Here is a 25,513-nt window from a genome sequence, read left to right as displayed (position 1 = left end):
ATAGGCCTAGGCTGCTGTTCTGAACTCCCTCCTCTTTGAAAACAAAAAATGTTTAAATCTAGAAACTCTGAAAGTATCCAACACAGTTAACAGCTGACTGGATCTGTATCACATTTAACTGTGGTTGACTAATGATAAGATAAACCCAGGAAAACGTCCCTTTAGTTGGAGCATGTGGTGGATTATCAGGTTCAGGTTGACATATGTGAATCTTCTAAACACCAAACAGCGGATCACTGACTCCACCTAGAGGCTGATGTTTTTCCAGACGCAGAGTCAGAGACGTTAATGAATCTCCAGCAAAGACTTTATTTCTCTTCAGGATTCCACAGCAGCCAGCTAAAAAAAACAACAGTACAACCTGACTGAATGTGATGGAAATAACCATCACTGATTGAAGTGAAATTAACTCAAAAAAATAAAAGCATTAAATGACAATAAATAATGAAGCAAACCTGTGATTATTAAGAACTAATTATGAACTCTATAAAAGGCAGGCTTAATGGTGTGGTTTCTTCCTCTCTTGGCTCCTTTAATGTTGTTTTTCCATCTGTGTCACAGCTGAAGAAAACTCAAAACAAAAACACTCGAACGTTCCTTCAGACTTATTGGAGGCTGCAGCGTTAGTTTCACATGCATAAAGATGCACTTCTACTAACATAGTGAAATAGCTTCTCTTTCTGCAGAGCAAATCCAGCTGATTAAACATTAAATCCACAAACTTATCTTATTATTCAGATAGAGATAAATGTAAACACTGCGTAGAAGGCAAATGAATGCATGCACATTATCTATGTAAAAAGAAATCTAAAAAAGACACATATTCAGTTAGTGGACCGCCAGCATGTATGTGGAACTGTGAAGGCCCAGGCCGTTGAGGGGTGAGAAGTGAGGGAGGTCTTCGTAGCCCAGGAGCTGGCGGGTGGCGGACTCCCAGCTCTGACCGAACTCCAGCCGGCTGTAAATGGAGGGGTACTGACGGTCAGCCCAGCAGACCCAGTCCACCGCCGTCTTCACCCTCTGCCACCTCTGAGGCCTGGAAGAAAAACTCGTTTTTTTAAACTGTCTTTACGCAGAGTGTTTCTCTGACTGATTAGCATTTATTTATTTACTCTTGATTGTGGACACTGTGGTATTTTGCAGTTAGTGGATTTCAGGTTCAGACTCAGCTGATGTCTTTTTAGGGACGCTCGCTCACGCTGCCGTGTCTCCTGGACTAACCTGGGCTCAGAGTGCTCCAGACGGAAGAGGCTGCCGAGCAGTTTGCCCTCGTCCAGCTTCTCCAGCCTCATCAGCTGCAGAACCAGGAGAGTCGCCACCAGCCTCAGGATGTCTGCATGAGCCTTCGCCCCTAAACCACAAACACAAGCATGCACAGATGTTTTTAAGATCGGGGACGGACGCTTGTTGATTTGGTCATCTTCAAAAAAACAGACTGGTGTTGGTGGGCTCCAGTCTCTTTTGACAGGGTTGCGTTGCTAAACCCCGTTCCCTCTGTGGAGGCCTGAGTCTGGTTGGAAGAGTTCTCACCTAGAGACCGGATGCCTTTGTTTTTCAGGAACACGTTGACAAAGATGTCCACGTTGACGTCAATGAGTTCACCCAGTTCCTCAGTCAGCTCCCAGTAGCCCTCCTGGAACACACACATATCACCGTCACGTCACGGTCAGAGTCAAGGGCCGAAGGAAAAGGAAGGACAGGAGACAGGTCAGACGTTATCATCTCATTTTTAACAGCGTCTTCAGAGATAAACTGGTGATGGTGCAGTCACTCTGTGTGGTACAGCTGGGGAAAAGACGCTGACCATGGCATCTGTCTTCCAGACCTCATTGTACCAACAGATCACTTTCATCTCATAGTTCAGGCTTAGTTGTGGTTCCTAGAGTTTCTTAAGCAGAATAGCATGTAGAGCCTTCAGCTACCAGGCTCCTTTATTGAGGAAGCAGCTCCAGGTTTGGGTCCAGGACCATTAGTTATGCTGCTATAGGCCTAGGCCTAATCTGAGGTCCTGGCCTCATCAACTGGTCCATTGTTCATGTCTTATAGTTCTCCGTTCTTCTCCGTTCAACTCCGTTAGACGACTATTGTCACTGACAGTTTGATGTCCCTGAGCTCTGGTTGATTCCTGTAACAGTAACTTCATCAGCTCTCTGTAAACACACTAAACATTCATCAGCAGTGTGTTGTGTAACATGCATCAGCTGCATCTCGGACTCTTGCTTTCATCACGTTTGCATGTCCCATGTCTGTCTTGATCAGATGTCTGCATCATCGTGCTCCTCTCTAATTCCTGTCTCTACACAGTCGGCCTCAAGCAGATGTTCCCTCCCATATGAGCCGTCTCAGTTCTGCTCTAAGGGTTTGAGGCTCTAGGTTCTGTAAAGCGTCCGGGGACGATTTGAATAGTTCATCAATCTTTATGAATAAAAATAAACTGAATCTTAACTGTGGTGCTCTTTAAGGGAGGTGCCCAAATGAAGCTGCACATCTGGAGTCTAATAGGCTCTGATACTGATGTCATGCAGGCATTGGTTGGGGTGAAGCAGAAGGGAGGGGAAGAGAGAATCAGAAACATTTAATTTGAGCGTCTGTCTGGAAAAAAACACCTCGCAACCCAAATATCAGCATAGCTCCACTCATGCACAAGTGAAACTACAGAATATCTGTGCTTTGGAGAAAAATGGCAGCTACATACACTCAGCAAGAAAATTGAAAGGTTTAGTCTGATGCCTTTGTCTTACTTCTATAAAAACATCTGGAGTCAAATAGGCTCTGATACTGATACGACCCTAAAGCAAACGAGTGGTTTCTCTCACTGATGATGATGATGATGGTGATGATGAGGAAGAAGAGGAGGAGGAGGAGGAGGAGGAGGAGGAGGAGGAGGAGGAGGAGGAGGAGGAGAAGCTACATTTTGTTTGATTGTCTGTGTGGAAATGTAAAAAAAAAAAACAACATCTCACCGAATGCTGCATCTGGAAGATCCTTATCCATTTGCGATTCAGGGTTGGTTGTGGACCTTCGAACGACCTCCGGAGCCTTCAGCAATGCAGAATTTAAAGTGTTCAGTTAACAGATAGCTGGGTTTATTTAAAGAGATGTGTTAAAGGGAAACTGAAGAACTGTTTCAGGACTCACCTAAGTTCACTTTCACGTTCCCTCCAAGCAGCTTTCAAGGGCTTGCGTCTTATGTTTCTTTCTACATAAGCCTGAGATTCACCTGGCAAGAAGTTGGGACTCGGGGGGTAATTGAATAGGCGCTGACGGGCGGTGTAATCGGTTAAGTCGTTCAGGGCCTGTCCGCAATAGGGCTCTTGGAGACACTGCTCTTCCTCATACTCATCAGGAACAGATAAAGGGGCATCTTCATCCACTGATCTTGAGAAACTGACCGCTGCAGCACTCACACCAGCTTGAACAGGTAAAGGCACGCTGCTGCCAAACAGACCACCAAATGTAAATCCTGAATCCTGTGATTCTCCCCCAACTATTGACGGAGGTGCAGCTGCAGGTGCAGCGCTGGACGAAAAGGACAGAGGGAAAGGCACTGATGATTTACAAGCCAGAGGCACCTCTGCAGCATGCCTCCTGGCTACAGCAACTAAAGGCATTCCTCTGACTAACGGACGGCCCAATTTTAATTCTGATTGTGATTCACTCCAAACTGATGACAGACGAGCAGCTCCAGGTACAGCGCTGAAAGAAAAGTCCTGATAGGAATCCTCTACTGTATTACTGGGCTCAACATCCACCTGAGGCATCACTACAGAAGCCATGCAACATATAGAACTGAAACTCCTCCTGGTTTTCTTCGCTGACTCACTGGTTGATGGTAGCATGAACTCTGTAGGAAGGCTAGGAGCGCCAGAAAGAGGAGGAGGAGGAGGAGGAGGAAGAGACATAGGAGGAGGAGGAATGTGAGGAGGAGGAGGAAGACCAAAAAGAAGATGAGGAGGAGGAGGAGGAAGAGACTGACTCTGGGCACTGCTGAGGGACGATAACTATAAATGAGAGAAAAACAAAAAGAAAAATGTGTTAATATCTGAGCAAATCCTTTCCTTAAAAGCTTTTATATATAATTACTTGTTGCATCTGCTGTCCCTCCAAACCATCCCAACGCTTCAATCTGTGTGTGAAAGGACTAACCCCTCCGCGACGTGGAAAGCTACCCATACGCAGAGGAATGTGCTGTTTCTAGACCACAGAGACAAAAGCAGCCGTCAGTAAACCACAAGTACATTTGCTCATTCAGTTACATTTTAGTGAAGCACATGCAGGAGACGTCGAGTCAGTATGATCAATAACTGAGCAAATCAACAATCAGGAATGAACAGAGAACCATAGTACGGCACTGCTCTATGTTTGTCTTGTTTGTCGCATCTGTTGTTAATCCAGAACATCCAGATATGTCAGTCTGTGTGTGAAAGGACTAACCTCTGGGACCTCATCACTGGAAGCACCGAAGCCCAACATCTATACCACAGAGACAAACACAGCCATTAGCACAGCAAACAAGCAAACGGAAAAATAACATGTGATGCTAATTTAAATGAAATGAACAGAGAACTGTGGACGGCACTGCTCCGTCTGTTTAAGATTTGTTTCTTGCATCTGCCGTCCGTCCAGAAATGCTTCAGTCTGTTTGTGAAAGGACTAACTTCAGCAAGGGAAGGCAAAGCGCTGACTGGGGTTTCTATGAAGCTTCCATAGGCTATTTCCTACACAACAGAGACAAACACAGCTATGAGTGAACCACCAGTAAATCTGCTCATTAAACTGTATTTCTGTGAAGAGCTAAACAGATAAACAATAACTATAAGACACAGAGACAAAAGCATCAAAGGCATCAGCACAACAAAAGGAACTAGGAGTTAGTTTTGTCGCATCTGTTGTCTCTCAAAGACACAAAACGCTTCATTTGCATGTGAAAGGACTAACCATTCCAGCGGGAGGGAGGATGTAAACATCGTCGCGGCTTCCTTCCTACACCACAGAGACAAACACAGCTAAGAGTGAACCACCAGTAAATCTGCTCATTCAATTTCATTTTTGTGAAGAACAAAACAGATAATCATTAACTATAAGACACAGAGACAAATGCATCAAAGGCATCAGCACAACAAAAGGAACTAGGAGGAAAGTTTATCAAGTAAATATATCTGTTCGTCGCATCTGTTGTCTCTAAAAGACACCAAGCGGTGAAAGGACTAACCACGTCAGAGGGGGGGCTGGAGTAGTCATCTTCAGAGCTTCCTTCCTGCACCACAGAGACAAACACAGCTATGAGTGAACCACCAGTAAATCTGCTCATTAAACTGTATTTTTGTGAAGCACAAAACAGATAATCAATAAAACATTAATCAACAGAAACCTTTCAAAGTAATAAATAAACAGAGGATAATATTTTACACTGTTCATAAAAAAACAGCATCAAAAATAACAAAGGACTAACCTCAGACTCAGAATCATAACGTCGAGATGCCTGTAGTACAGAGACAAAAGCAGCTGTCAGTAAACCACAAGTAGACATTGAGTCAATCCATGACTGCACAAATACACCCTGATCAGCCACAACATTATGACCACCAACAGGAGAAGTGAATAACTTTTAAACCATCTTGTGACAGTTCAATGTTCTGCTGGGAAACTTCTGGACCTGGCATTCATTGGTGTGGATGTTACTCAGACATGTAGCACCCACCTAGACCAGACCAGGCACCCCCACCCCTTAGCAATGACACTCCTTGATGGCAGCAGCCATCCCCAGCAGGATGCAGCCTGACACAGACACACACACGGAGAACAGCACAAGGTGTTGACCTGGCCTCCAAATTCACTAGATCCCAAACTGATCAAGTATCTGTGGGATGATCCACAGAGGCCCCTCCCCTCAAAGGCCCCCCCACTAACAACAGGACACCCTCAGAAGGCCCATGTCCATTCTCTGATGAGTCACCTACACTATATTAGGAAGGTGGTCATAATGTTATGCCTGATGATCGGTGTATGTGTGTGTGTATATATATATATATATATACAGTCATGGAAAAAATTATTAGACCACCCTTGTTTTCTTCAATTTTCTGTTCATGTTAATACCTGGTACAACTAAAGGTACATTTGTTTGGACAAATATAATGAAAACAACAAAAATAGCTCATGAGAGTTTAATTTAAGAGCTGATATCTAGCCATTTTTCATGGTTTTCTTGATAATAACCAAAATCACTTAAGTTCTTACATCAATAGCTATGGCACTGTTCTGCCAAAAGCAGTGCTTTTAGGCATTATATGTTTTATTTTCTGTCTGTTTTAGTCACATGATACACACAGGAGTTAGTACTTGATTGCATAACCATTGTTTCTGATGACTGTAGCCATGCTCTCCACCAGCTTCTGACATCGTTCTGCTGTCACAGCAGCCCATTCCTGTTGCACAAATTCAAACAAATTTGCTTTGTTTTTGGGGCTTGTGGTTCTCCATTTTGAGTTTGATGATTTTCCGCAGGTTTAAATCTGGTGATTGAGCAGGTCAAGGCATGGTTCGAATGTTCTGGTTCTCCATCCAGGTCTTAATTGACCTTGCCGTGTGACAGGGACATTGTCTTGTTGGAAAATCCAGTCATTCGAGGCAGGAAAGAGTTTTCCAGCTGATGGAAGAAGACTGTTTTCAACAGTAGCCCTGTACGTGACCTGGCTCATTCGCCCTTCACACAACAGCCTTTGCCCTGTTCCACCCATACTGAAACGACCCCAGATCATCACTGATCCACCCCCATGTTTTACTGTAAGGGCAAAACAGTCTGGTTTGTAGGCTTCTCCGGGGTTCCTCCTAACCAGTAAGTTGGCATCAACTCAAAATTGGATTCATCATTGAAGAGAACTTTAGCCCAATCATCAACAGTCCAATCCTTGTGATTCCCAGCAAAGAGTAACCGGGCCTTCCTCTGCCTTACGTTGATGAAGGGCTTCTTCCGTGCCCTGTGTGACTTCAGACCAGCTTCAAGAAGTCGGTTTCGAACTGTCCTTGCCGAACAAGTCACATTTCTCGACAGTGCCCACTCATTTTTGACGATGATTCTTGACACAGGAACGGATGAGTGCACGGTCATCTCGCGGGGTATAAAGACGTTTCCTGCCTCGACCAGCTAGCAATTTGGTAGCACCATGTTTGGCTTGTTTTTTCTTGGTGTAATGAACAGTTTCTCGGAGATCTTCAGTTTTTTGGCTCCTGTCTCTCACTCATGCCAATTTCCAGCAGTGCCAAGATGGCTGCCTTTGTGGCTTCACATAATTCTTTTGTTTTAGGCATTAAGTGAGAGCTGACAACTTCTGAGTTGTGCTACGGCTTGAATGTAAGCAGGAAACCACTCTCAGTCTTTGCATGTGCAGTGCAGCTTGTGACATGCAATGGCCTCTTATATACCCTGGGAATACAATTAAGCTTAAGCATGTCAAACGGGACATGAAGTATTATGTAGTCAGCTGCATTTGTTGTCGTGTTCATTGTATTCTTCAGGTAATACACCTTTAGTTGTACCAGGCATTAAAATGAACAAGAAATTGAAGAAAGCAAGGGTGGTCTAATAATTTTTTCCATGACTGTGTATATATGACTAACCTTGTTACATATATTGTTACACGTCAACATTGTGGCCTTCATGCTCTACACCACAGAAACACACACATCTATGAGTGAACCACCAGTAAATCTGCTCGTTAAATTTCATTTTTGTGAAGCATGTGCAGAAAAAATACATAATCAATAAATAAATAAAAAAGAAAATCAACAATAACCCATCAAAGCAAATACATAGAGAATTATGTATTACACTGCTCCAAGGACAGATGATGCCAATTTGGGATTTGTTAACATCATTTACACCAGGCACAGGATGCAAAAGTAAACGCTTTAAAATAAATAGCTACATCTCAGTTTGTGTGTGCAAGGACTGACCTTAGCAACCAAAACGTCACCTTCAGACAATGCCTGTAGCACAAAGACAGAAGCAAATGTCATGTAGACACTGAGTGTGCATGATCAACAACTGCAAACCAAACGCCTGTAACAGGACTCACCTCACACACGTCATCATAACAATCCTCCTGTAGCACAGAGATAAAAGCAGCCGTCAGTATGTAGACAATGAGTGTGCATGATCAGCAACTGCAAACCAAACACCTGTAACAGGACTCACCTCATACACATCATCACGAAGATTCTAGCACAGAGATAAAAGCAGCCGTCAGTATGTAGACACAGAGTGTGCATGATCAACAACTGCAAACCAAACACCTGTAACAGGACTCACCTCACACACGTCATCATACCAATCCTCCTGTAGCACAGAGATAAAAGCAGCCGTCAGTATGTAGACATTGAGTGTGCATGATCAGCAACTGCAAACCAAACACCTGTAACAGGACTCACCTCACACACGTCATCACGAAGATTCTAGCACAGAGATAAAAGCAGCCGTCAGTACGTAGACATTGTGCATGATCAACAACTGCAAACCAAACACCTGTAACAGGACTCACCTCATACACATCTCCACGAAGATTCTAGCACAGAGATAAAAGCAGCCGTCAGTATGTAGACACAGAGTGTGCATGATCAACAACTGCAAACCAAGTATGTGTAACAGGACTCACCGCATACACATCATCACGAAGATTCTAGCACAGAGATAAAAGCAGCCGTCAGTATGTAGACATTGTGCATGATCAACAACTCCAAACCAAACACCTGTAACAGGACTCACCTCAGACACATCTTCACCACCCTGCTGTAGCACAGAGATAAAAGCAGATGTCAGTATGTAGACACAGAGTGAGCATGATCAACAACTGCTGTGACGGCCACCTGCCACTAGGGCCTGTTGTGTGTTTTCCCTTGTCTTGTCTTCTGTTTCTGCAGGTACCTCAGTGGGCGGGGTTAATCATGAGCAACTGGGAGCACCTGGCCAGTCTCCCAGAGCTTACAAAACCTGGCAGTCATGATCCTCTCGCTCTCTCTCATCTACCACCTGGACTCCAACATGGGTTTTGGTTGTGTTGGCTTTGGCCTGGTTGTTTTGTTTTAACACCTTTCAACACTACACATACACTATCATGCACCCATCAACAGACACACTGATCTTCACATACAAATCTCATTCATTATTATGGGTTCTTTTGGTTTGCTTTAATAAATCGGTTGACCTTTATGTTTAGACCGCGTTTCTTTGTCTTTTTGTCATGGCTTACGAGCCAGGTCGTGACACTGCAAACCAAACACCTGTAACAGGACTCACCTCATACTCATCATCACCAACCACCTGTAGCACAGAGATAAAAGCAGCCGTCAGAGCTCCACAACAGTGAGCTAACGAACAGTGAATTGTATACTGCACTGCTCAAAAGACACATGATGCTAATTTAACATTTGTTAACACTTCAGGTGTTATTTGCTTCAACATGCCCAAGTACGGCATTAAAAACAGAAGCCTTTAAAAATATACAGATATTTATTTGCTTCATGTGTTGCAGCTCCGTGTATGTGTGTGAAAGGACTAACCTCGTTCTCAGGACTAAAACGGACTCTGCATGCCTGTTGCACAGAGATGATAAAAACAGCAACACACGGACATTTGCTCATTAAATTAGATTTTAGTGAAGCACATGCAGGAGACGTTGAGTCAGTATGATCAATAACTGAACAAATCAACAATCAGGAATGAACAGAGAACCATAGTACGGCACTGCTCTATGTTTGTCTTGTTTGTTGCATCTGTTGTTCCTCCAGAACATCCAGATATGTCAGTCTGTGTGTGAAAGGACTAACCTCTGGGATCCCATCACTGAAAGCACCGAAGCCCATGTCCTATACCACAGAGACAAACACAGCCATTAGCACAGCAAACAAGCAAACAGAAAAATAACATGTGATGCTAATTTAAAACGTCTTCCCCTTTTATATGTTTTATCTATTGTTTCAGTGTAAAGAAATATTTGTAGCACTGTAAATTTCATACGGAATCAGATTCGTCATCGCCAGGAAAGCTCATGTAGGAGAGGAAGTCCACGTCTTCCTCTGCGATCAACTTGGGGATGTCTGTGAAATCGTCCTCTGCCTGTTCCGAGTCCTGAATATAAATCAGTAAAAATTTGTATTGAAAGAAAAACCCAACAATGTCACATCTAGAGTTCAAAGCAAGTTGGTGACTTGAACAGAAAAAAAAGAAGAGGCTGTAAATGCACGGACCCTTTCCTCGATAGCCACAAAGCTGGTGAACTGAGACAGGATGGAGAACTCTTTGCTCAACTCGACGATGAAGGACTTCAGCTCCGCTTTCTTACGCTGGAGAGAAAAAATAAACTGTGAAGCTCAAACTGGAGGTCTAAAGCGAGCAGCGCTGCCTTTCATCAGTCACAAACAGACCTCATGTCCAGCTTCACTGTTGTCCAGGTTCCCGTCCTCGTAGTCCCTGATGAGGGCCCTCGCTGTGAGCTTGTGGAGGAACTGAAAACACACAAATCATCATAGTCATCATCACTGCACTGTCCTCACGGTTCATGACGTCCTGCATCAGTATCTGCAGCTGAGGTTAGTTCACTGTCTGAGATAAGAGCAGGACAATCCAGTGTCTGAGGTTAGTTCACTGTCTGTGATAAAAGCAGGACAATCCAGTGTCTGAGGTTAGTTCACTGTCTGTGATAAGAGCAGGACAGTCCAGTGTCTGAGGTTAGTTCACTGTCTGTGATAAAAGCAGGACAATCCAGTGTCTGAGGTTAGTTCACTGTCTGTGATAAGAGCAGGACAGTCCAGTGTCTGAGGTTAGTTCACTGTCTGTGATAAAAGCAGGACAGTCCAGTGTCTGAGGTTAGTTCACTGTCTGTGATAAAAGCAGGACAATCCAGTGTCTGAGGTTAGTTCACTGTCTGTGATAAAAGCAGGACAGTCCAGTGTCTTCTTTCTTTTTACGCATGTACAGTGGGTGGTGTTTGTCAACGTGTGTCTTCTTACTTTTCCTCTCGTCTTCTGCATCTCAGACGTCGACACCATGGTCCTGAGCTCCTGACCGCTCAAGTTTCCGACGAGGGTCGCCTGTATGACGCATCGATAATCTCAATGTCAGAAAGAACGTGTACATGTTTTTAAAATCGAGGCTCACTCTTGACAACGTGAAGACCTCTGGGACACTGCAATGCACACGTCTAGGTGATTTAGGTTCAGGTTGTAATGGTATAACTGTGTACCTGAGTGCAGTGCGGCACAAAGCCATAAACCAGGGTGTGGCAGTCATTGAACAGAGCATGCAGCTTCTTGGGCGCCTGCACGGGAAGAGGAGCTGTCGGGTTGAACTGCTGCCATTTCACTGACACCGAGCTGCAGCCCGGAGACGCCATGCGCTTCACCTGACGGGCCACCTGCCGCCAGGACACAACAGACAGTTAATCTCATTCTGTGCCATTTTTACAGCTTTACAAGGGTAAAATGGACTGATTACATGTGATTTATCACAGTCTCACCTTCTCTGCCCAGTTGTGTTTGGTTTTTGTGTCGAAGAATTCATAGGCTCCGCCCCCTGCTTGAGCCAGGGCTCTGAGCATGTGCCGGTTGGCTGTTGGACTGAAATGACAAAGAAACATTAAGACCTGCAGGACATGACGGACACTAGACATCTGTTCACACAGTCTGTCTCTATTCCTCTACAGCCAGTTTGTCCTCCTGCTCCTCCCCAACTCCATGTCTTCCTGGTTGTCCAGGACGTCCAGGAGATCCTGTCTCTATCTACTACCGAGTCGAACATCAACTGTCAATCATCATGATGTCACATCCTGTTTTTATAGCGTCAATGACAGACAGAAAAAGACAGAAACCATCCTGGAAAATTATTTCACGTGTACTTTAGTGTTTTATTTTGTCCCAAGTCCCATCCACTAACATAAAGAGGGCGGAGCTTATGACCTATACTTCATCCAGACACCAGGGGGAGCTCCAGACGTCATGGTGTTTCTACAGTCTATGGTCTGACCTGAGGCCGCAGCTGAAGAGCCGGCTGTGCTGAGAGTTGTCTCTGAGCAGCTGCAAGGTGAGCTCGGCGTTCTGGATGTGGCCGTCCGACAGCAGCAGCAGGTTCCGGACGCCGTGGGACGGAGGCAGCAGGCTGAGAGCTCGCAGGGGGCGCCACAGCTCGGTGCTGCCCCCCACTGAGGAGCAGAACTGCAGGGAGGGAGAGGAACCGGGAATAAGTTCGACTTAAACTGAGGACACGTCAATGAACTGTTGAATGGCTGCGAATGCACCAGTTACATCCAGATAAAACCCAACATGAACACTAATGAAATCACAAACTGTATTACTGTTGTTTATTTTCAACACTTTTAGTTTAGTCATAGAATTCCGTATGTTGTTCTTTGTTTTCTGTTTTTATTTTCTATAAAAGAGCCTCTTGTTGATCATACACAACTGCAACTTTGCATTTAGGGGCGAGCTTGTTATAAGGCACAACCTCTGGTGTCAGTCCACATGTGGAGGTGGTCTGGGACACATGTGACCTCCTTCCTTTGGTAGTGTGAACACACAATGAGTCCTGGGTCACATTAAAGACCACCTACTCAACAGGGCTGATCTGAGGAAGAGGAGTTTAACTCAGTGGACAACATGAGGGAAGGTGACTCACCTTGATGAAGCGCTCAGCGGTCTGATGAACTTCAGACAGTGGCTTTGCCGTCAGGAAAGCTTCTCTGTGTTCTGAAATGAGAAACACTGCCAGTGAGAAAGTTTAACTGCTGCTGTCATTTCTCACTTTTACTAAATATTTGAGAAACTAAAGAACAGGTTATATTTGATTTATTCCAAGCAGATTTTTTGGACTACCTGTGCTGAAAGGTTTTCAGATGCAGTATTTGTCCACTGGTTGAGATAATTCTCATACTTCATGTAAATGATACTCAGCTAATAATAGATGAAGTGCTGAAACACTCTGGCATGCATCCATGACTAACAGATTACCAGATCCAGAGAAGGGTCTGGTTCAGTTTGCATCATAAAACACATTTCTATTTCTCTTTAACCAAAGTTTCACGACTAAAAGCATCAAACTGACCCGTGCCAAACAAAATGACGTTGAGTCTGACGTTGTTGTTGAGGACTTTGAGGACCTGCAGGGCGATTCTCTGGGCCATGTGGAGAGACTCTCCTCTCATGGACTCAGACGTGTCCAGCAACAGGACGACTTCATCGGCCGCCGAGCCGGAGTCGACCTCAAAGTTCGGGTAGAAAACCAACATGCAGGCCTGGAGGAGAGAGCAAGACGTGGCTGACAAAGACGTTTCAGAATGAGAGGAAGAAAAAGAAAAAGACAGACCTGGCTGTCCTTGTCTGGGTGGTTTTCCACCCACATCCTGGGCAGATGGACCTCAGACAGAGTGATGTTCAGCTGGAAACCGTCCGGACCCAGGACCTCTCCTGGCAGCACGCTGACCACGGCCTTACAGTCCGTTCTCTGTACGATCACAAAACAGCAAAACAGAAAAACTGACTGAACCTGCAAGCAATGAATACTTTCTTTCAGTTACTCTACTTATAATCAAAACCATCAAATATAATAAAAGTCTGCTTAATAATGCCAAGAAATATCATTTGGAAACATCACTGAGGCAGACTTCTGTCTTCATCTCAAGTTCCAGATGAACAAATAAAATATCTCCTGACTTGGAAATGAATCCAGTTACCTTCATCTTGACCTTGTGAGTGATACACTGCAGGCTGGAGATCTCGTAGGGCATCTCCACTGATGCGTCCAAGGTGAACTCTCTGGGAGAAAAGACACGGCACATGAACACAGCGCCTGCAGCTACACAAAGAAAAACTAGAAAGGGCACGACGCAGCGACAAACACTGGTGCAACATCAGTGCATCAGTTTCTCTCGCTTTGTTTTTTGTGACATAAAGAAAAGCCGCATAGTGATTTTATTAGTCAGAACATGAATAAGAAGGACTGGTGGCAGAGTTTGCTTCCTCGGTCCAGATGACTATAGAAAAATATTTTCAAATACACAGAGGGCTCATCTTGAGGAGGTGCAAAGACAACCTGGAGCTGAGCTGTTTGCAAAACATAGTACCTGGAAACTTAGGAAAACACACGAGGAGGGAAAGCTGAACAGATCTAATGAATCAGTTTGAGATCTTTCCACACTTGATCAAGTGTTGCTGTGACATGTTAACCCTAGAACATTAGGGTTGTTGTCTGATTCATGTGGGTCCTTCCGTCTGCTCACTGACGTCATTGAGGGTAGGAGGGTTTCCTGTTTTCTTCTAAAGACAAGTGTTCAGATGATTTTTCACCTGACGTTAGTGTTTGAGTATTAAATCAGATGATGGTAATAACTTATAACCAGATATTTATGACAACAGCTATCATTCTGTCACAGGTTTGGTTAATTAGTTTTACTTCAGCAGTCGCTAGCTACACATGTTCATTCTTTGATACCAGAGCTAGCTAAGAAGTCTTGGACTTTAATTCTTAATTAGTGTAACGCTCATGAATAAATATCATTTAGTGATAATTACCAATGGAGTTCATTTGGTCACAAACATTTTTATGGTCAGCTCATCATTTTAACCCTCTCATAAAGTGCCATTTACTGACTATGTCTCCCACGGTTGTCAGTGATGCAGACAGACTGTGTCTTTACTGGACAAGTCTCACATGTCCCAGGAATGGGTGGAGCCAATTTCAACTTTGTAGATCCATTATTTTTTTCTTCAAGCAGCTATTTGTTAAAGATTCACAATTTTTTTTTGCACATTTTAGAGACTTTTTATATATAAGTCTCCTTTATTTGTTTTATGAGACAGTTTATAGTTTAAAAGTAGTTCAATTTACCATGTACTGTTGTACTTCATTGTTTTTTTTATCAGGTGACATGTACCCGATGTTAGTGATGGTGTTACTGTTTATAACGTTAGTGTTCTAGGGCTAGGGTTGAGCTGAAGCTAATGAATAAAGAGATCAAGGAGAGTAAGGGTCTGGAGTCTCTTCGTTGGGAACTTATTATGCTCCTGCAAAGATTTGTCTCATAATGACGTCCAAACGTTACCAGACTCATATCATCATCTTACCGACTAACAGCTGAGTCAGGCTACAGCCAACGTATTGCTGTGGGAGAGCCAGCTACTATAAAACCAGAGTAGAGAAGTCAAACTACTACTAATAAATCAAGTTTGTATTTGCTCCACAGTCTGATGTTCCTTTGATTCGCCATAGATGGAAAACGTAAGCTGCATTAGAGTAGTCTGGATGAGTCACGGAGCTCACCTACTGCCGGCTTCCTCGTCAGTCACACACACCTTCTCCACGGTAACCTGTTGACAGAACCAAATCACTAAGAACACAGCTGGCCTCGGGTCACTATGTCTCCTCAGACGACAGATTCATACAAAGAGGGCTTGATGAAGTCCTTCTCTGGTCAATATCTTCTTTACCTGCGTGGTCTGGTTGAGCGCCGCGCTCTCCTGCCACGGAGCCACGCTCCCGGGGAGGGAGAAGAGGATACTGCCGTCCCTGACCATCAGCTCGGACACATAGGTGATTTTGATGAGGACGGTGGCGCCGGGCGGAAGGTTGCCCACGCTGATGGTGAACACGTCCTGCAGGGAGAACAAACATTACAAGTGTTCTGACGTAGCGAGCGATCGGTAGGAGGGTAGAGATGGACGGACATACCGGGGCGTCCTGGTCCATGAGGTAGGCTCCGTGGCCTTTCTCTATAGCCTGCTTGTACTCCTTGCGAGCTGTCTCCTTTTCCTTCACCTGAGACACAAACACACACAAGATACAGAGTTAATCTGTATTATAAACACTCTATATATTCTTTTGTTATCCTTTTTACTGACTGTAATTCCTCCTGTTCCTGTCTGTCTATAATGATGGTTACCAGATTTCCCGTGGCTCTATCCCTCTATCTATCCATCCACCCATCTAACTTTATATCTTTTGTCCCTCACCACATTAAGCCACGCCCCTAACGATGTGATTGGCCCAGCAGATTACAACTTAACTGTCAGTGATGCCAAACTGCTGATAATCTACTTTAAACACTAAAACATAATCAGCAGGAAAACCGCGTTACCTGTCCGACCACATGCTTCCCGTTGATGAAAGCCTCAAATCCACACACGGCTGCAGAGTCATCCAGAGGGAACACATACTTTGCTTCGATGGCTTCAGAGCTCTGATTGGTGTATTTCTGGAAAATGATGACCTAGAGAGGGACGACAGACACGCGCTGTCAGGCCTCCGCCTTGAGATGCCAGCCAGCAAACATCGGACAACAACAGACAAAAGAAGAGAACATCATTTACAGCCGCTTCTTTTTCACCTGAGAGAGCAGATCCATCAGTTTGCACTTCACGTGGACGGCCTGCAGAGGGAGCTGCTGACCAGAGCTGTTCAACAGTCCAGGCTTCACGTTGTCCAGAGGGTTTGTGACGTGTTCCACGCCATCATCCTCTGAACCAAAGTCTACAGAGAGAGAGAGAGAGTTTCTGCAGTTATGTGACTGATTGTTATTTCACTTAGATGACATAGTTTAAAATCACACAAGCAAAAGAGGCGCAGGAACATTTTAAGTGACACAAAGTGGACCATGCTGTAAAAGGCTGTGCATACAAATATGGTCTGTAGTGCAAAATAAAAAATAAATAAAGAGTTTTCGTGCTAAACAAGTAAGTGTAGAAGAAGAAGTAGTTTCCATCAGTCAGTGATTTCTAATCTTTGTCTAAACGGAGCACGGACATGACTCTGGATCAATATTCAGATGGAATTTTAGACTTTCTGAATCAGGAGAAGAACCAGGTTTATTTAGAGCTGAACACAATGATCCATGGACCAGAGAGACCTGGACCAGTGGTCACCATGGAGACTGCCTCCTGGACCAGTGGAGTCACCAGTAGCCGGCCCATGGATTCGAACCGGTGACCTTCTTGCTGTGAGGCATCAGTGCTAACCACCTCGCCACTGTGCATAATCAAAATACTCAAAATACATCTGTTTTTATGTTTTTGAATTGTTGAACTTAAATCACGTTAGTAGAAAGAAAATTAGGTCTAATTAACTTTCTCTTTTTTTTTTTTGTTTTAGGCTACAGAATAAAAGATTGTTTTAGGATTAAAAATAAATTCAATTAAATAAAAAATTCCAGTTTCGGTTTCTGCACAGACAGCTCACCTTGGCCGGACGGGGGCAGGCACAGCTCGTCTGTCTTGGTGATGTCAGGACTGAAGTCCTTCCGTAGGTCTCCCTCGATGCTGAACTGAACCACATACTTCAGCTTCACCTGGTCAGTGCTGTAGACCACATACTCATCATCCTGGAGAACACAGTGATATAGAACAGATGTTAGGCCTGAACAATCGAGAACGAAAATAACATCAGAGACACTTTTATTCTCACCTCAAAGTCAGACCGAGCGTTGGCGGTGTGGCGGACCCCGTGCATGCTGTGGTGTCCCTCGGGAGGCTGGGTCAGGGTGGCGTCTCTCTGGCGGACGTCCCTGCACCGTCCCAACGCCACGTCACACACCAGCAGCAGCCGAGAGCCGTCCATCACGCTGGGTTTGGAGTATTTCAAACTGGTGCTGTGGACGGAACACGTGGAGGACACAATCAGGTTTCCTAACCTTGATTTACCAACACCAAGGGCTTACTGGCTGTTTTATCTGAAATTGGGTTTCATGATTTTAAAGTGTTTTTAAAAGTTACAGTAACTCACGTTGTTTTTTTTGTTTTGTTTTTTTTTAATGGAACATGCAGATAAACCCACCGTCTGTATTTTCAGGCTGTCCACTAACCTCATGGCGTCACTAAAGTAGATTCCACTGCCCAGATTGCCAACGTCTGTTCTCTCTATCCCATGAAGCTCCACTCCAACGCGGGGCAGCAGCAGGCCGCTAAGAAGACAAAGAGAGAGAGCAAAAACACTGAGCTGAGAAACAAATCGTTTAGCTCAGAGAGGAGATGCAGAGCTACTGCGTCAAATACTGATGAACTGATTTAAATTATGCTCCAAAGCTGCTGCAGCAAATATGAAAGAAGTGAAGGTTAAAACACATAGCATGCTTTGAATATTTGTTTAGATATTGTCTGGACTGTTAAGTGTGTACAATACATGTTACATGGCAGCATGGTTGTTAAGAGATCAGATTTAAGAAAGTCCCACCAACCGGCTCCTAGCATGCTATGAACGCTGGCGTCAGCAGCCGAGCATTTATCTACATATCGGAGCGAGATTAGTGTCCATGTAAAAGCAGGAAGTGTGTTTTAGGTAGAAACACGTCCTTCATCTTTCATTTCCTGTCTGATAGTCGATGGTTTGAGTATTCTCTTCGTGGGTGTTTAATCTCACCGGGACAGGATCCCAACAAAGTTTGTGGGGCTGGACGAATGCAGAAGAGGCTTAATGTTCCCGAGCTCGCTCTTAAAGGTCTGAAGCTCCACTCCTCTGCTGACGCGCATGATCTGCTGGATCTGCACCTTGCTGCAACACACCGATGGAAACATGGCAACATATAAACACCGGTATATTTGTAGGTGTAAGGACGGGATTTACATTAAGATTTGAATGGGGTCTCTATGTTATTTCTAACAATAATGAGCAGATTCAAGTACCTGTTCTGCAGCAGATCGCTCACAGCCTTAAACTCGGAGCTGCCGGAGGGAACGGGCTCGATGCTGCACCTCAGGGCGCGATACTTCCCCACGCAGGACGTCATGGAGTTCCTCAGAGTCATCTCACTCACGTTCAGAAGGTCTCTGATTAACTTGACAAACAGAAAAGATTGTGTTCATGTTAGTCTGAGGCAAAGACTCCACGGAAAGTCTGTGTAGACAGTCTGTATGGGACGAACATAGAGGAGACAGTGGAGGAGAGGACAGACAAAACGTTTTATCTAAACTCTAATGTGTTGATTGGACGCTCTGTACTAATTCAATACTATTAATCTGCACTCAGTGTTTTTATTTCTGGAATCTGGTCCAATTTTTTGAAGCTTCTTAATTTCCTTTATGCATTGCATCATGGGACATCAACAGGACACATTCTTGCTCAGCAGAATCAGTTTAAATGTAAAACTCTCTTTCAAAGCGAGGATATGAACATGGTTCTTTATGTGTCTATCTGCAGGATAACGACCGTTGTGTTAGTTTACTCTGTGGGACACTGGGTGAGATCGCTCTGATAAAATAACTGTGTCAGCCTTTATCAACATGAGACCTTAGACTGGGTGGATGACTGTAGCTCCATGTCACAAAGAGGAGGGTCATCAGCAGGGTTTTCTCTTTTGCTTCCACCTTTTTAGCATTGTGCATTCTCATTGGTTAGATGTGTGTGTGTGATTTATGCTGCAGCGCATGAAGCTCAAACCTGCACAGATGCCTGCAACACATCGGCTCGTATCCATGTGCATTACCTGACACAGGTCCAATTTCTGAGAGATGAGTTTGGCATCGGGACGTAAGACTTTCATTTTGTGCGGCAGCAGGGTGTAAACCTCCCCCAGGAGAGAAACCGCCGTCTCATAGTCGTTCTCCCTCAGCTTCTTCTGGGCCTGAAGCAACAAGCCCTCCACCCTGCTCACCTACAAACAGAGCACAGACGGAACTCTAGTGAGCTGACATCATGAGACCGACTCTGAGTCGGGCTGCAGCTGATGTTTCCTGGAACAATCCACAGTGAAATCTTTACGTCGTTGAGGCTGAGTTTGTCGATGGGAACGCTGAGGACGTCGCCAAGACAACCGAGGGCCTCGGTCCACAGCAGCTCCACAAACACGGACACTTCCTCAGATAAGCGTCCTGCTTTCAGCTTCTCCTCCAGAAGAAGCTGTCAGTTAAATAAAGCACATGTTAATCAGTCAGAACAGGCAAAGTCTCACTATTTTATGCAGTTCACTGCAGGAATCAAGACATTCTGGCATCTTAGACCTTAGATCTTAAACCAGTTGGAAGTAGCCCAATAAACATCTGAAAGAGCTACGAACCCAAGAGACATGAGAGCATACTGTATAAATAAAAAGGAGATGAGAGGTTTATGTAAAATAAGAAAATAAGATCTCATGTGAGGGACCGAGCAGAACTCTGACAAACCATCAGCATAGTAAGTGAAAGCTATCTAAGCCTTCAGAAATACAGAAAGTCTTATTGTATTGCTCTCAATGTAAATCCTTTATCAAGCTACAATGAAAAAACACAGTTGAGATCAAAGAGAGGGAGTTTTCTCGTTGCTGAGACTCAGCAGAGTGTATGATCTGTTTAAGTCTGACCTCCTTGAGGGGGGCAGAACCCAGGTCCTTGGTCTCTGGGGGGACATGGGTCCTAATCTGCAGGCCTGCAGCCTCCAGGGAGTCTCTGAGGGCCTGGTACACCTCCACAGCTTCCTCTGAGGTGGACGGAAACACCAGCATGTCCCTCACCGCCGCCTTCTGTTAGCACAAACACAGGTATGAGTTTTATTCAAGTTCTTCTTCCCAGATTTTTATCACTTGTTCTTTTGATGGAGCCAAAACTGAGTTACTCTGACATGAACGTCTGGTTTCACTGGACGGGTCAATGTGCTACGATGTTCTAAATGTTGTAATATGGTTGCACATTTTAGACTTCTCCAATCAAGGATAAAAAAAAGTCACATTTCGCTTGTTTATTTGACTTACATTAAAAACGTTTGGTCAAAATTTTGCATGAGAGGAAAGTGAAAACAGTTTTTATACCTATATTGGTTTCAGTTTACTTTTACGGCATACTATAACAGAACGTGTGTTTTAGGCCGAAGGGAGAAACAAAGGTTGAGAAACAAAAGGTTTAAAGTAGGGGCTGAAAAAAATAACACAAATTCCTTTTAGTGCCGTTCTGTTATTACGACCTCGACCCAAACTTCATCATTTGGGAATCAGGAGGAGATCGAAGCAGCAGTAACGCTGTGAAAAGCAAGCAGAATATAAAGTGCTGTTGTAGTAAATGACTGCAGAGGGCAGTGATTTACGCAGTGAGGCGTGTAGCAGCAAAACTGCCAAAACTTTAAATCCCTTTAAAGTCCAGTCACATGCTTCTCTGGACAAGTTATCTGTGATTACTGTGGATGTGAAGATTTCTGGAGCTTTCTGAGCAGAGCAAAGTTGCAAGAGAGCTGAAAACAGAAACAGCCCCAGTTTAAACAGGTCCTACAAAATCTAAAAAGCAACAAGTAATTCTGACAGGAGACGGCACAAATAAAGACAGAGTGGGGAAAAGAAACAGCGCTATGACGCATGTGCAGCCACAACACATTTCAGTCAAAGCTGAGCTGCAGCACAACGGTAAAGCCTTCATACCTCGGCTCCTGCATCCTCCTTCAGGTACCTGACCACCCGATACTGCCGTCCGTTCTCTCTGGTGGAACTCTGCAGCTCCAGCACAAACCAGCTGCTGCTGTTTCTCTGCAGTGAAACACGTGAAATCATGTAGCGACAGTCCTTCCAGCGCTAGAGTCGTACAAAGAATGAATACAACGAAGAGCCGCTTCACCTTTTTATAGATCGAATACTTGGCCACTTGAAAACGATTAGGGAACGATGGAAGTCTGGAATCAGCTTCAGAGTAGATCCTGTGAAATGTAACGACAAATGAGCAAAGGTGTTGTTGTTTTCTGATTTGCAGAAAATCCTGAACTCTGATTTAAGTTCATTCCAGTTGTTGTAGCAGCATGTGACAGAGATATGAAAGCAGAGTCTGGAGCTTTGAGGTATTATATTACGACATATCTTGACTGAGGAACTGGGAACATTAGCACAAGTCTATTAATAAAATAAATAATAAATGACACCAGGGGCCTCATGTACAAAGACTTGTGTGGATTTCCTTCTAAAACGTGGCGTCTGCTCAGATCCAGAAGCACATTTCCTTTGTACATCCCAATCAATGTGGAATTGAGGCACATGTTGTAACTGACCCGTCCCTGTCCACGCCCCCATTTAAATACGCTGTCCTCCAGCATAAACAATAAACGTAAGAGGAGTGTGAGGCCAGACAATGTTGGTTACTTGCATTTGTGCATCACATATTCAATTCAATTCAATTTTATTTATATAGCGTCAATAACAATACAAATCGTCTCAAGACGCTTTACAAAAACCCGTCCTGAAACCCCCAGAACAGCCTGAAGGCAACGGTGGCAGGAAAAACTCCCTTTTAACAGGAAGAAACCTCCAGCAGAACCCAGCTCATATGGAGGGACCCATCTGCCTAAGGCCAGCCGGGTACAGACAGAAGAAAGAGAGAAGAGAACAGCAAGATAAACATCCATCTGTCATAGATACACATATCTGACTATGATCTGTACATTGATCGAATGAAAATGTTTCCTGTTGACATTTACTAACTCATCATGTGATGGTTCTTTTATATCAATGTGTGTCCAGTCCATAGCTCTGATTACATTCAGAAAACCGTCTCTCGCTGCAAACTGCTCTTTAATGTTGACCTGTTCAGATGCATTGTGGGTATTTGATATACCTGGCTGACATGAGGATAACTCCGTCCCACACGGCTGGCATGGCTCTGCTCAGGGTCGATTGGTCGGACTAATAGTTTTCGCATTTCTGACAGTTTCCCAGCATCACCTCTAAGTGTCTCCAGAGGATCAACATCTGTAGAAGTCAGCGTACGCCAGACATGATGTTGGCGTGAGGCACGTACATGTTCATGGTCATTTCACTCTTAATACGTCTGAACTTTTCCGTGAACAAGAACGTACGGAACGTTTTGAGGCCCCTGGTCACCTAGGATGGATGTTAATGTTAATGTGAGTTCTGAACGGGGCCAGAGAACCTTCCCAGACTACATCGTCCTCCAGGGATAACGTGACTCTTTTCTCACCTCAACTTTTCCAAGACATTCCCACTCTTCTGCGGAGCCTCGTTCCTCAGAGACGTCTCATCCACCACTTTGATCACAGACACTTAAAAAAACACAAGGACAAGACAGGACACATTAACACCACCCAGTGAACACACTAGTCTTTAATCCTGACTACACACTGGAGGTAAAGGCCTGAAGAAAATCTGTGCCGCGGTTCAGCAGTGCACACACCCCATGAGCAAACACACCCTCTATCTGAACTCAACACTCCTGCAGAAGATTGTGCGGTTAAACCTGAAGAATGCGTCCATTTCATCCAAAAGGCCACTTATCAACATGTGTGTTGACGAGATAAGAAACAGAAGATTGTGTCTGAGCCGGAGCTGGGTGCAGCTCTGGTTTAGACTTCACAGTAAAGTGCACAAACCAAACTTTCCACATGGTTTTGTTTGTGTTTTTAGTAAGTTTTCATCTTGAAACCATCAGCTGCATCTGCTCGGACTGACCTTGACGTGGGTGTGGAGTCTTCCTCGGTGAGGAGAACGGAGGAGGAAGAAGAGGAAGGGATGAAGCGGAGGAAGTGTCCAGCTTGAATTCGTCCACAGGCAGACGGACTCCTCTCTCCACACAGCTGTACACGTAATCCACTCCGACCACAGGGATCTGGTGCTTGTGGACGCTGCGCAGCCTGTTGGAGCTCAGGTTGGCCACATCGCTGGTCACGACCAGAGAGCACTGTGGGAAACGTAGGCAGAAATACATGCACAGTGAGGGGGGGGTGGGTGGGTGGGTGGGGGAGGTTGCAGACTGCAGCGAAACAACAAGCGATGGCGCCGTGGATCTCTGACCTGTTTATTGACCACAAAGACAACGTTGCCCCCGTTGTCCGTCACCGCTGAGCGAAGCTTCTTCTTCTCCTTGTACGATAAATATTTCAGCTCCAGCAGCACGGAGCAGTTCTCAAACAGAGCCATGACTGTGAGAGGAGAGGACAGAAGAGATACCAGCGCTGCTTTTAGTTTGTGTCATCCTAATGTGCTCAGCTGGTGTGCAGCCAGAATGACTATATAAAAAAAAGACAACACGAAAGAAGAAGAATTTTAAAGTGTTAACACTTTTGTTTAGCAGGTAAATGCAAATTAAGACACATTTCAGAAAACCTGGAATACAGCTCATAATGTAAAAGATAAACTAGGGACGTTTTGGGACAATATCTGATTGTTTTATGTTAAACTTGGACGCTCTGATCTGTACTCCTGGAATCTCAGAGGAAGTTTTTAAATTAAAATGCGTCCACTGTTTTTGCTTTCTTGCAGGAAACAATTAAAAACACACACACACTAAACACTTTTTGACTTTTCTTTAACAACAGATGTGGTTTATGAACTATGAAATATCTGCAGAGAAAATGTTTAAAATGAATTAGGTCAAGCAGAAAAGTTGAAATGATTTGTTATCTGTTGTGTGTAACTGTGCTGAGTAATAAACAGAAATGTTTCTTTAAGTTCCTGTAGTTTACAGACAGGTAGGGTCTGGATGCGGAAGTAAATCTCCAAAACAATAAAAAATAAATAAATAAATAAAAATCGTTGGGGTACAAAGCGAAAGCACGTTTTTTTAAATATACATTTATAATTAAAAAAAATAAGAAGCTAAAATGCCAAGACATAGTTTATGAAATGGTTTATGACAGCGCGTCTTCACTTCAAATAAACGAGTCTCCTTCTACTTCTTAACTTAAATAAATAAATATTACATCAGACGCGTTGTTAACTAACATCTGGATAAAATAATAAAAAAGAAATAAATAAGAGGTTTACTTTACTGTCAACACCCAGAGACGACTCCTGCAGCTGCTGTCAGGAAGCAGAGGCCGACATGAACACTACCTGTACGGTTAGCTTAGCATCAAGCTAACGGCACCGAGCCACAGACAGTACAATGCTTCCGGTGTTATTGTGCTTTCAAAATAAAAGTCCTCGACGCACCGAGGCCTCGTTTACCTTGAACTTTAGATAGATAGATAGATAGATAGATAGATAGATAGACAGATAGATGGATGGATGGATAGAAAGCTCTTAGTCTATTAACAGTATTTTCTGATTTACTTAGTGACAAAGAGAGAAATCTCAAGATTTAGGGTTAGGGGCATGGGTGCAGATCCCGGGGGGAGATGGGGGGGGACATCAGTGGGGACAGGGGACCTCAATTTCTGAAAAACATGAACTGTCTCCCCCAATAAAAATAACCTAAATTATTCGAAATTCACACTGTTGGCTGTTTAGGACAAATAAACAAGAAAGGTTAGCACAATAAATGATTCCCTGTGCAGTACTTTTTGAATGATATGGCGAGCCTCTCCGTAGTTGTGATTTATGGTGGTATGGTAGCAGTTGCACACCGGCAAAAAAGTCCTTACATCGGATCTACAACCCTGGTTAGGGGATCCCGTCTGTAAAAACCTTTGACCTTTAACTTGCTGACAAAAGGAAAGACGAGTTTTTAACTCCAGTTAGTGTTTAGATGAATTTTCTTTTGTAAATGTGAATGAACACATATTTAACAGTATAATACGTTACTGCAGGGAGCCCATCGTGTAACCGATGACAAGGACATTTTCTTATACTTACGTCGT

At 44.1% G+C, this 25,513-nt stretch overlaps 1 protein-coding gene across 6 annotated transcripts; it reads right to left on the bottom strand.

Moving 5' to 3' along the window:
- Nucleotides 1–289: 289 nt before the first annotated feature.
- On the bottom strand, nucleotides 290–24,772 carry LOC311488562 (protein mono-ADP-ribosyltransferase PARP4-like). 6 transcript variants are annotated; one of them, XM_084545336.1, is made up of 52 exons: nucleotides 24,699–24,772; nucleotides 23,727–23,854; nucleotides 23,385–23,613; nucleotides 22,897–22,978; nucleotides 21,547–21,625; nucleotides 21,354–21,458; nucleotides 20,310–20,468; nucleotides 19,733–19,870; nucleotides 19,458–19,625; nucleotides 18,658–18,809; nucleotides 18,395–18,526; nucleotides 17,841–17,939; nucleotides 17,444–17,627; nucleotides 17,219–17,360; nucleotides 16,371–16,513; nucleotides 16,122–16,253; nucleotides 15,716–15,802; nucleotides 15,475–15,639; nucleotides 15,308–15,354; nucleotides 13,722–13,803; nucleotides 13,355–13,492; nucleotides 13,094–13,283; nucleotides 12,668–12,738; nucleotides 12,020–12,207; nucleotides 11,514–11,613; nucleotides 11,241–11,411; nucleotides 11,008–11,088; nucleotides 10,423–10,503; nucleotides 10,246–10,341; nucleotides 10,016–10,126; nucleotides 9,826–9,864; nucleotides 9,559–9,591; nucleotides 9,296–9,319; nucleotides 8,765–8,788; nucleotides 8,655–8,678; nucleotides 8,541–8,564; nucleotides 8,431–8,454; nucleotides 8,312–8,338; nucleotides 8,198–8,221; nucleotides 8,079–8,105; nucleotides 7,957–7,989; nucleotides 5,453–5,482; nucleotides 5,213–5,257; nucleotides 4,939–4,983; nucleotides 4,659–4,718; nucleotides 4,435–4,473; nucleotides 4,084–4,194; nucleotides 3,139–4,001; nucleotides 2,964–3,039; nucleotides 1,531–1,633; nucleotides 1,222–1,351; nucleotides 290–1,036 (listed from the first exon to the last, which is right to left on the bottom strand). In XM_084545336.1, the coding sequence occupies exons 2-52, from the start codon at nucleotides 23,850–23,852 to the stop codon at nucleotides 829–831; spliced, it is 5,691 nt and encodes a 1,896-aa protein (XP_084401462.1). In that variant the 5' UTR covers nucleotides 23,853–23,854; nucleotides 24,699–24,772; the 3' UTR covers nucleotides 290–828. The 6 variants fall into 6 exon arrangements, with proteins under 6 accessions (XP_084401462.1, XP_084401464.1, XP_084401463.1 ...); XM_084545338.1 differs by having other exon boundaries at nucleotides 4,147–4,194; XM_084545337.1 differs by having other exon boundaries at nucleotides 24,704–24,769.
- Nucleotides 24,773–25,513: the final 741 nt, after the last annotated feature.

The sequence above is a fragment of the Chelon labrosus genome (assembly GCF_963514085.1).
Source record: "Chelon labrosus genome assembly, chromosome: 5".
NCBI classification, from domain to species: domain Eukaryota; kingdom Metazoa; phylum Chordata; class Actinopteri; order Mugiliformes; family Mugilidae; genus Chelon; species Chelon labrosus.
Note: the sequence above shows the minus strand (reverse complement) of the source record. Positions and strands in the feature narration are given on the sequence as shown.

Bases quoted from the DNA above. Each gene is read 5' to 3' on its own strand.
- LOC311488562 (XM_084545336.1), bottom strand. From the start codon at position 23,852: ATGGCTCTGTTTGAGAACTGCTCCGTGCTGCTGGAGCTGAAATATTTA. The intron at 15,355-15,474 runs GTAAAGAAGATA...TTCTGTCAACAG, and splicing joins CGCTCAACCAGACCACGCAG to GTTACCGTGGAGAAGGTGTG. The intron at 12,208-12,667 runs GTGAGTCACCTT...CCCTCCCTGCAG, and splicing joins CCGCTGAGCGCTTCATCAAG to TTCTGCTCCTCAGTGGGGGG.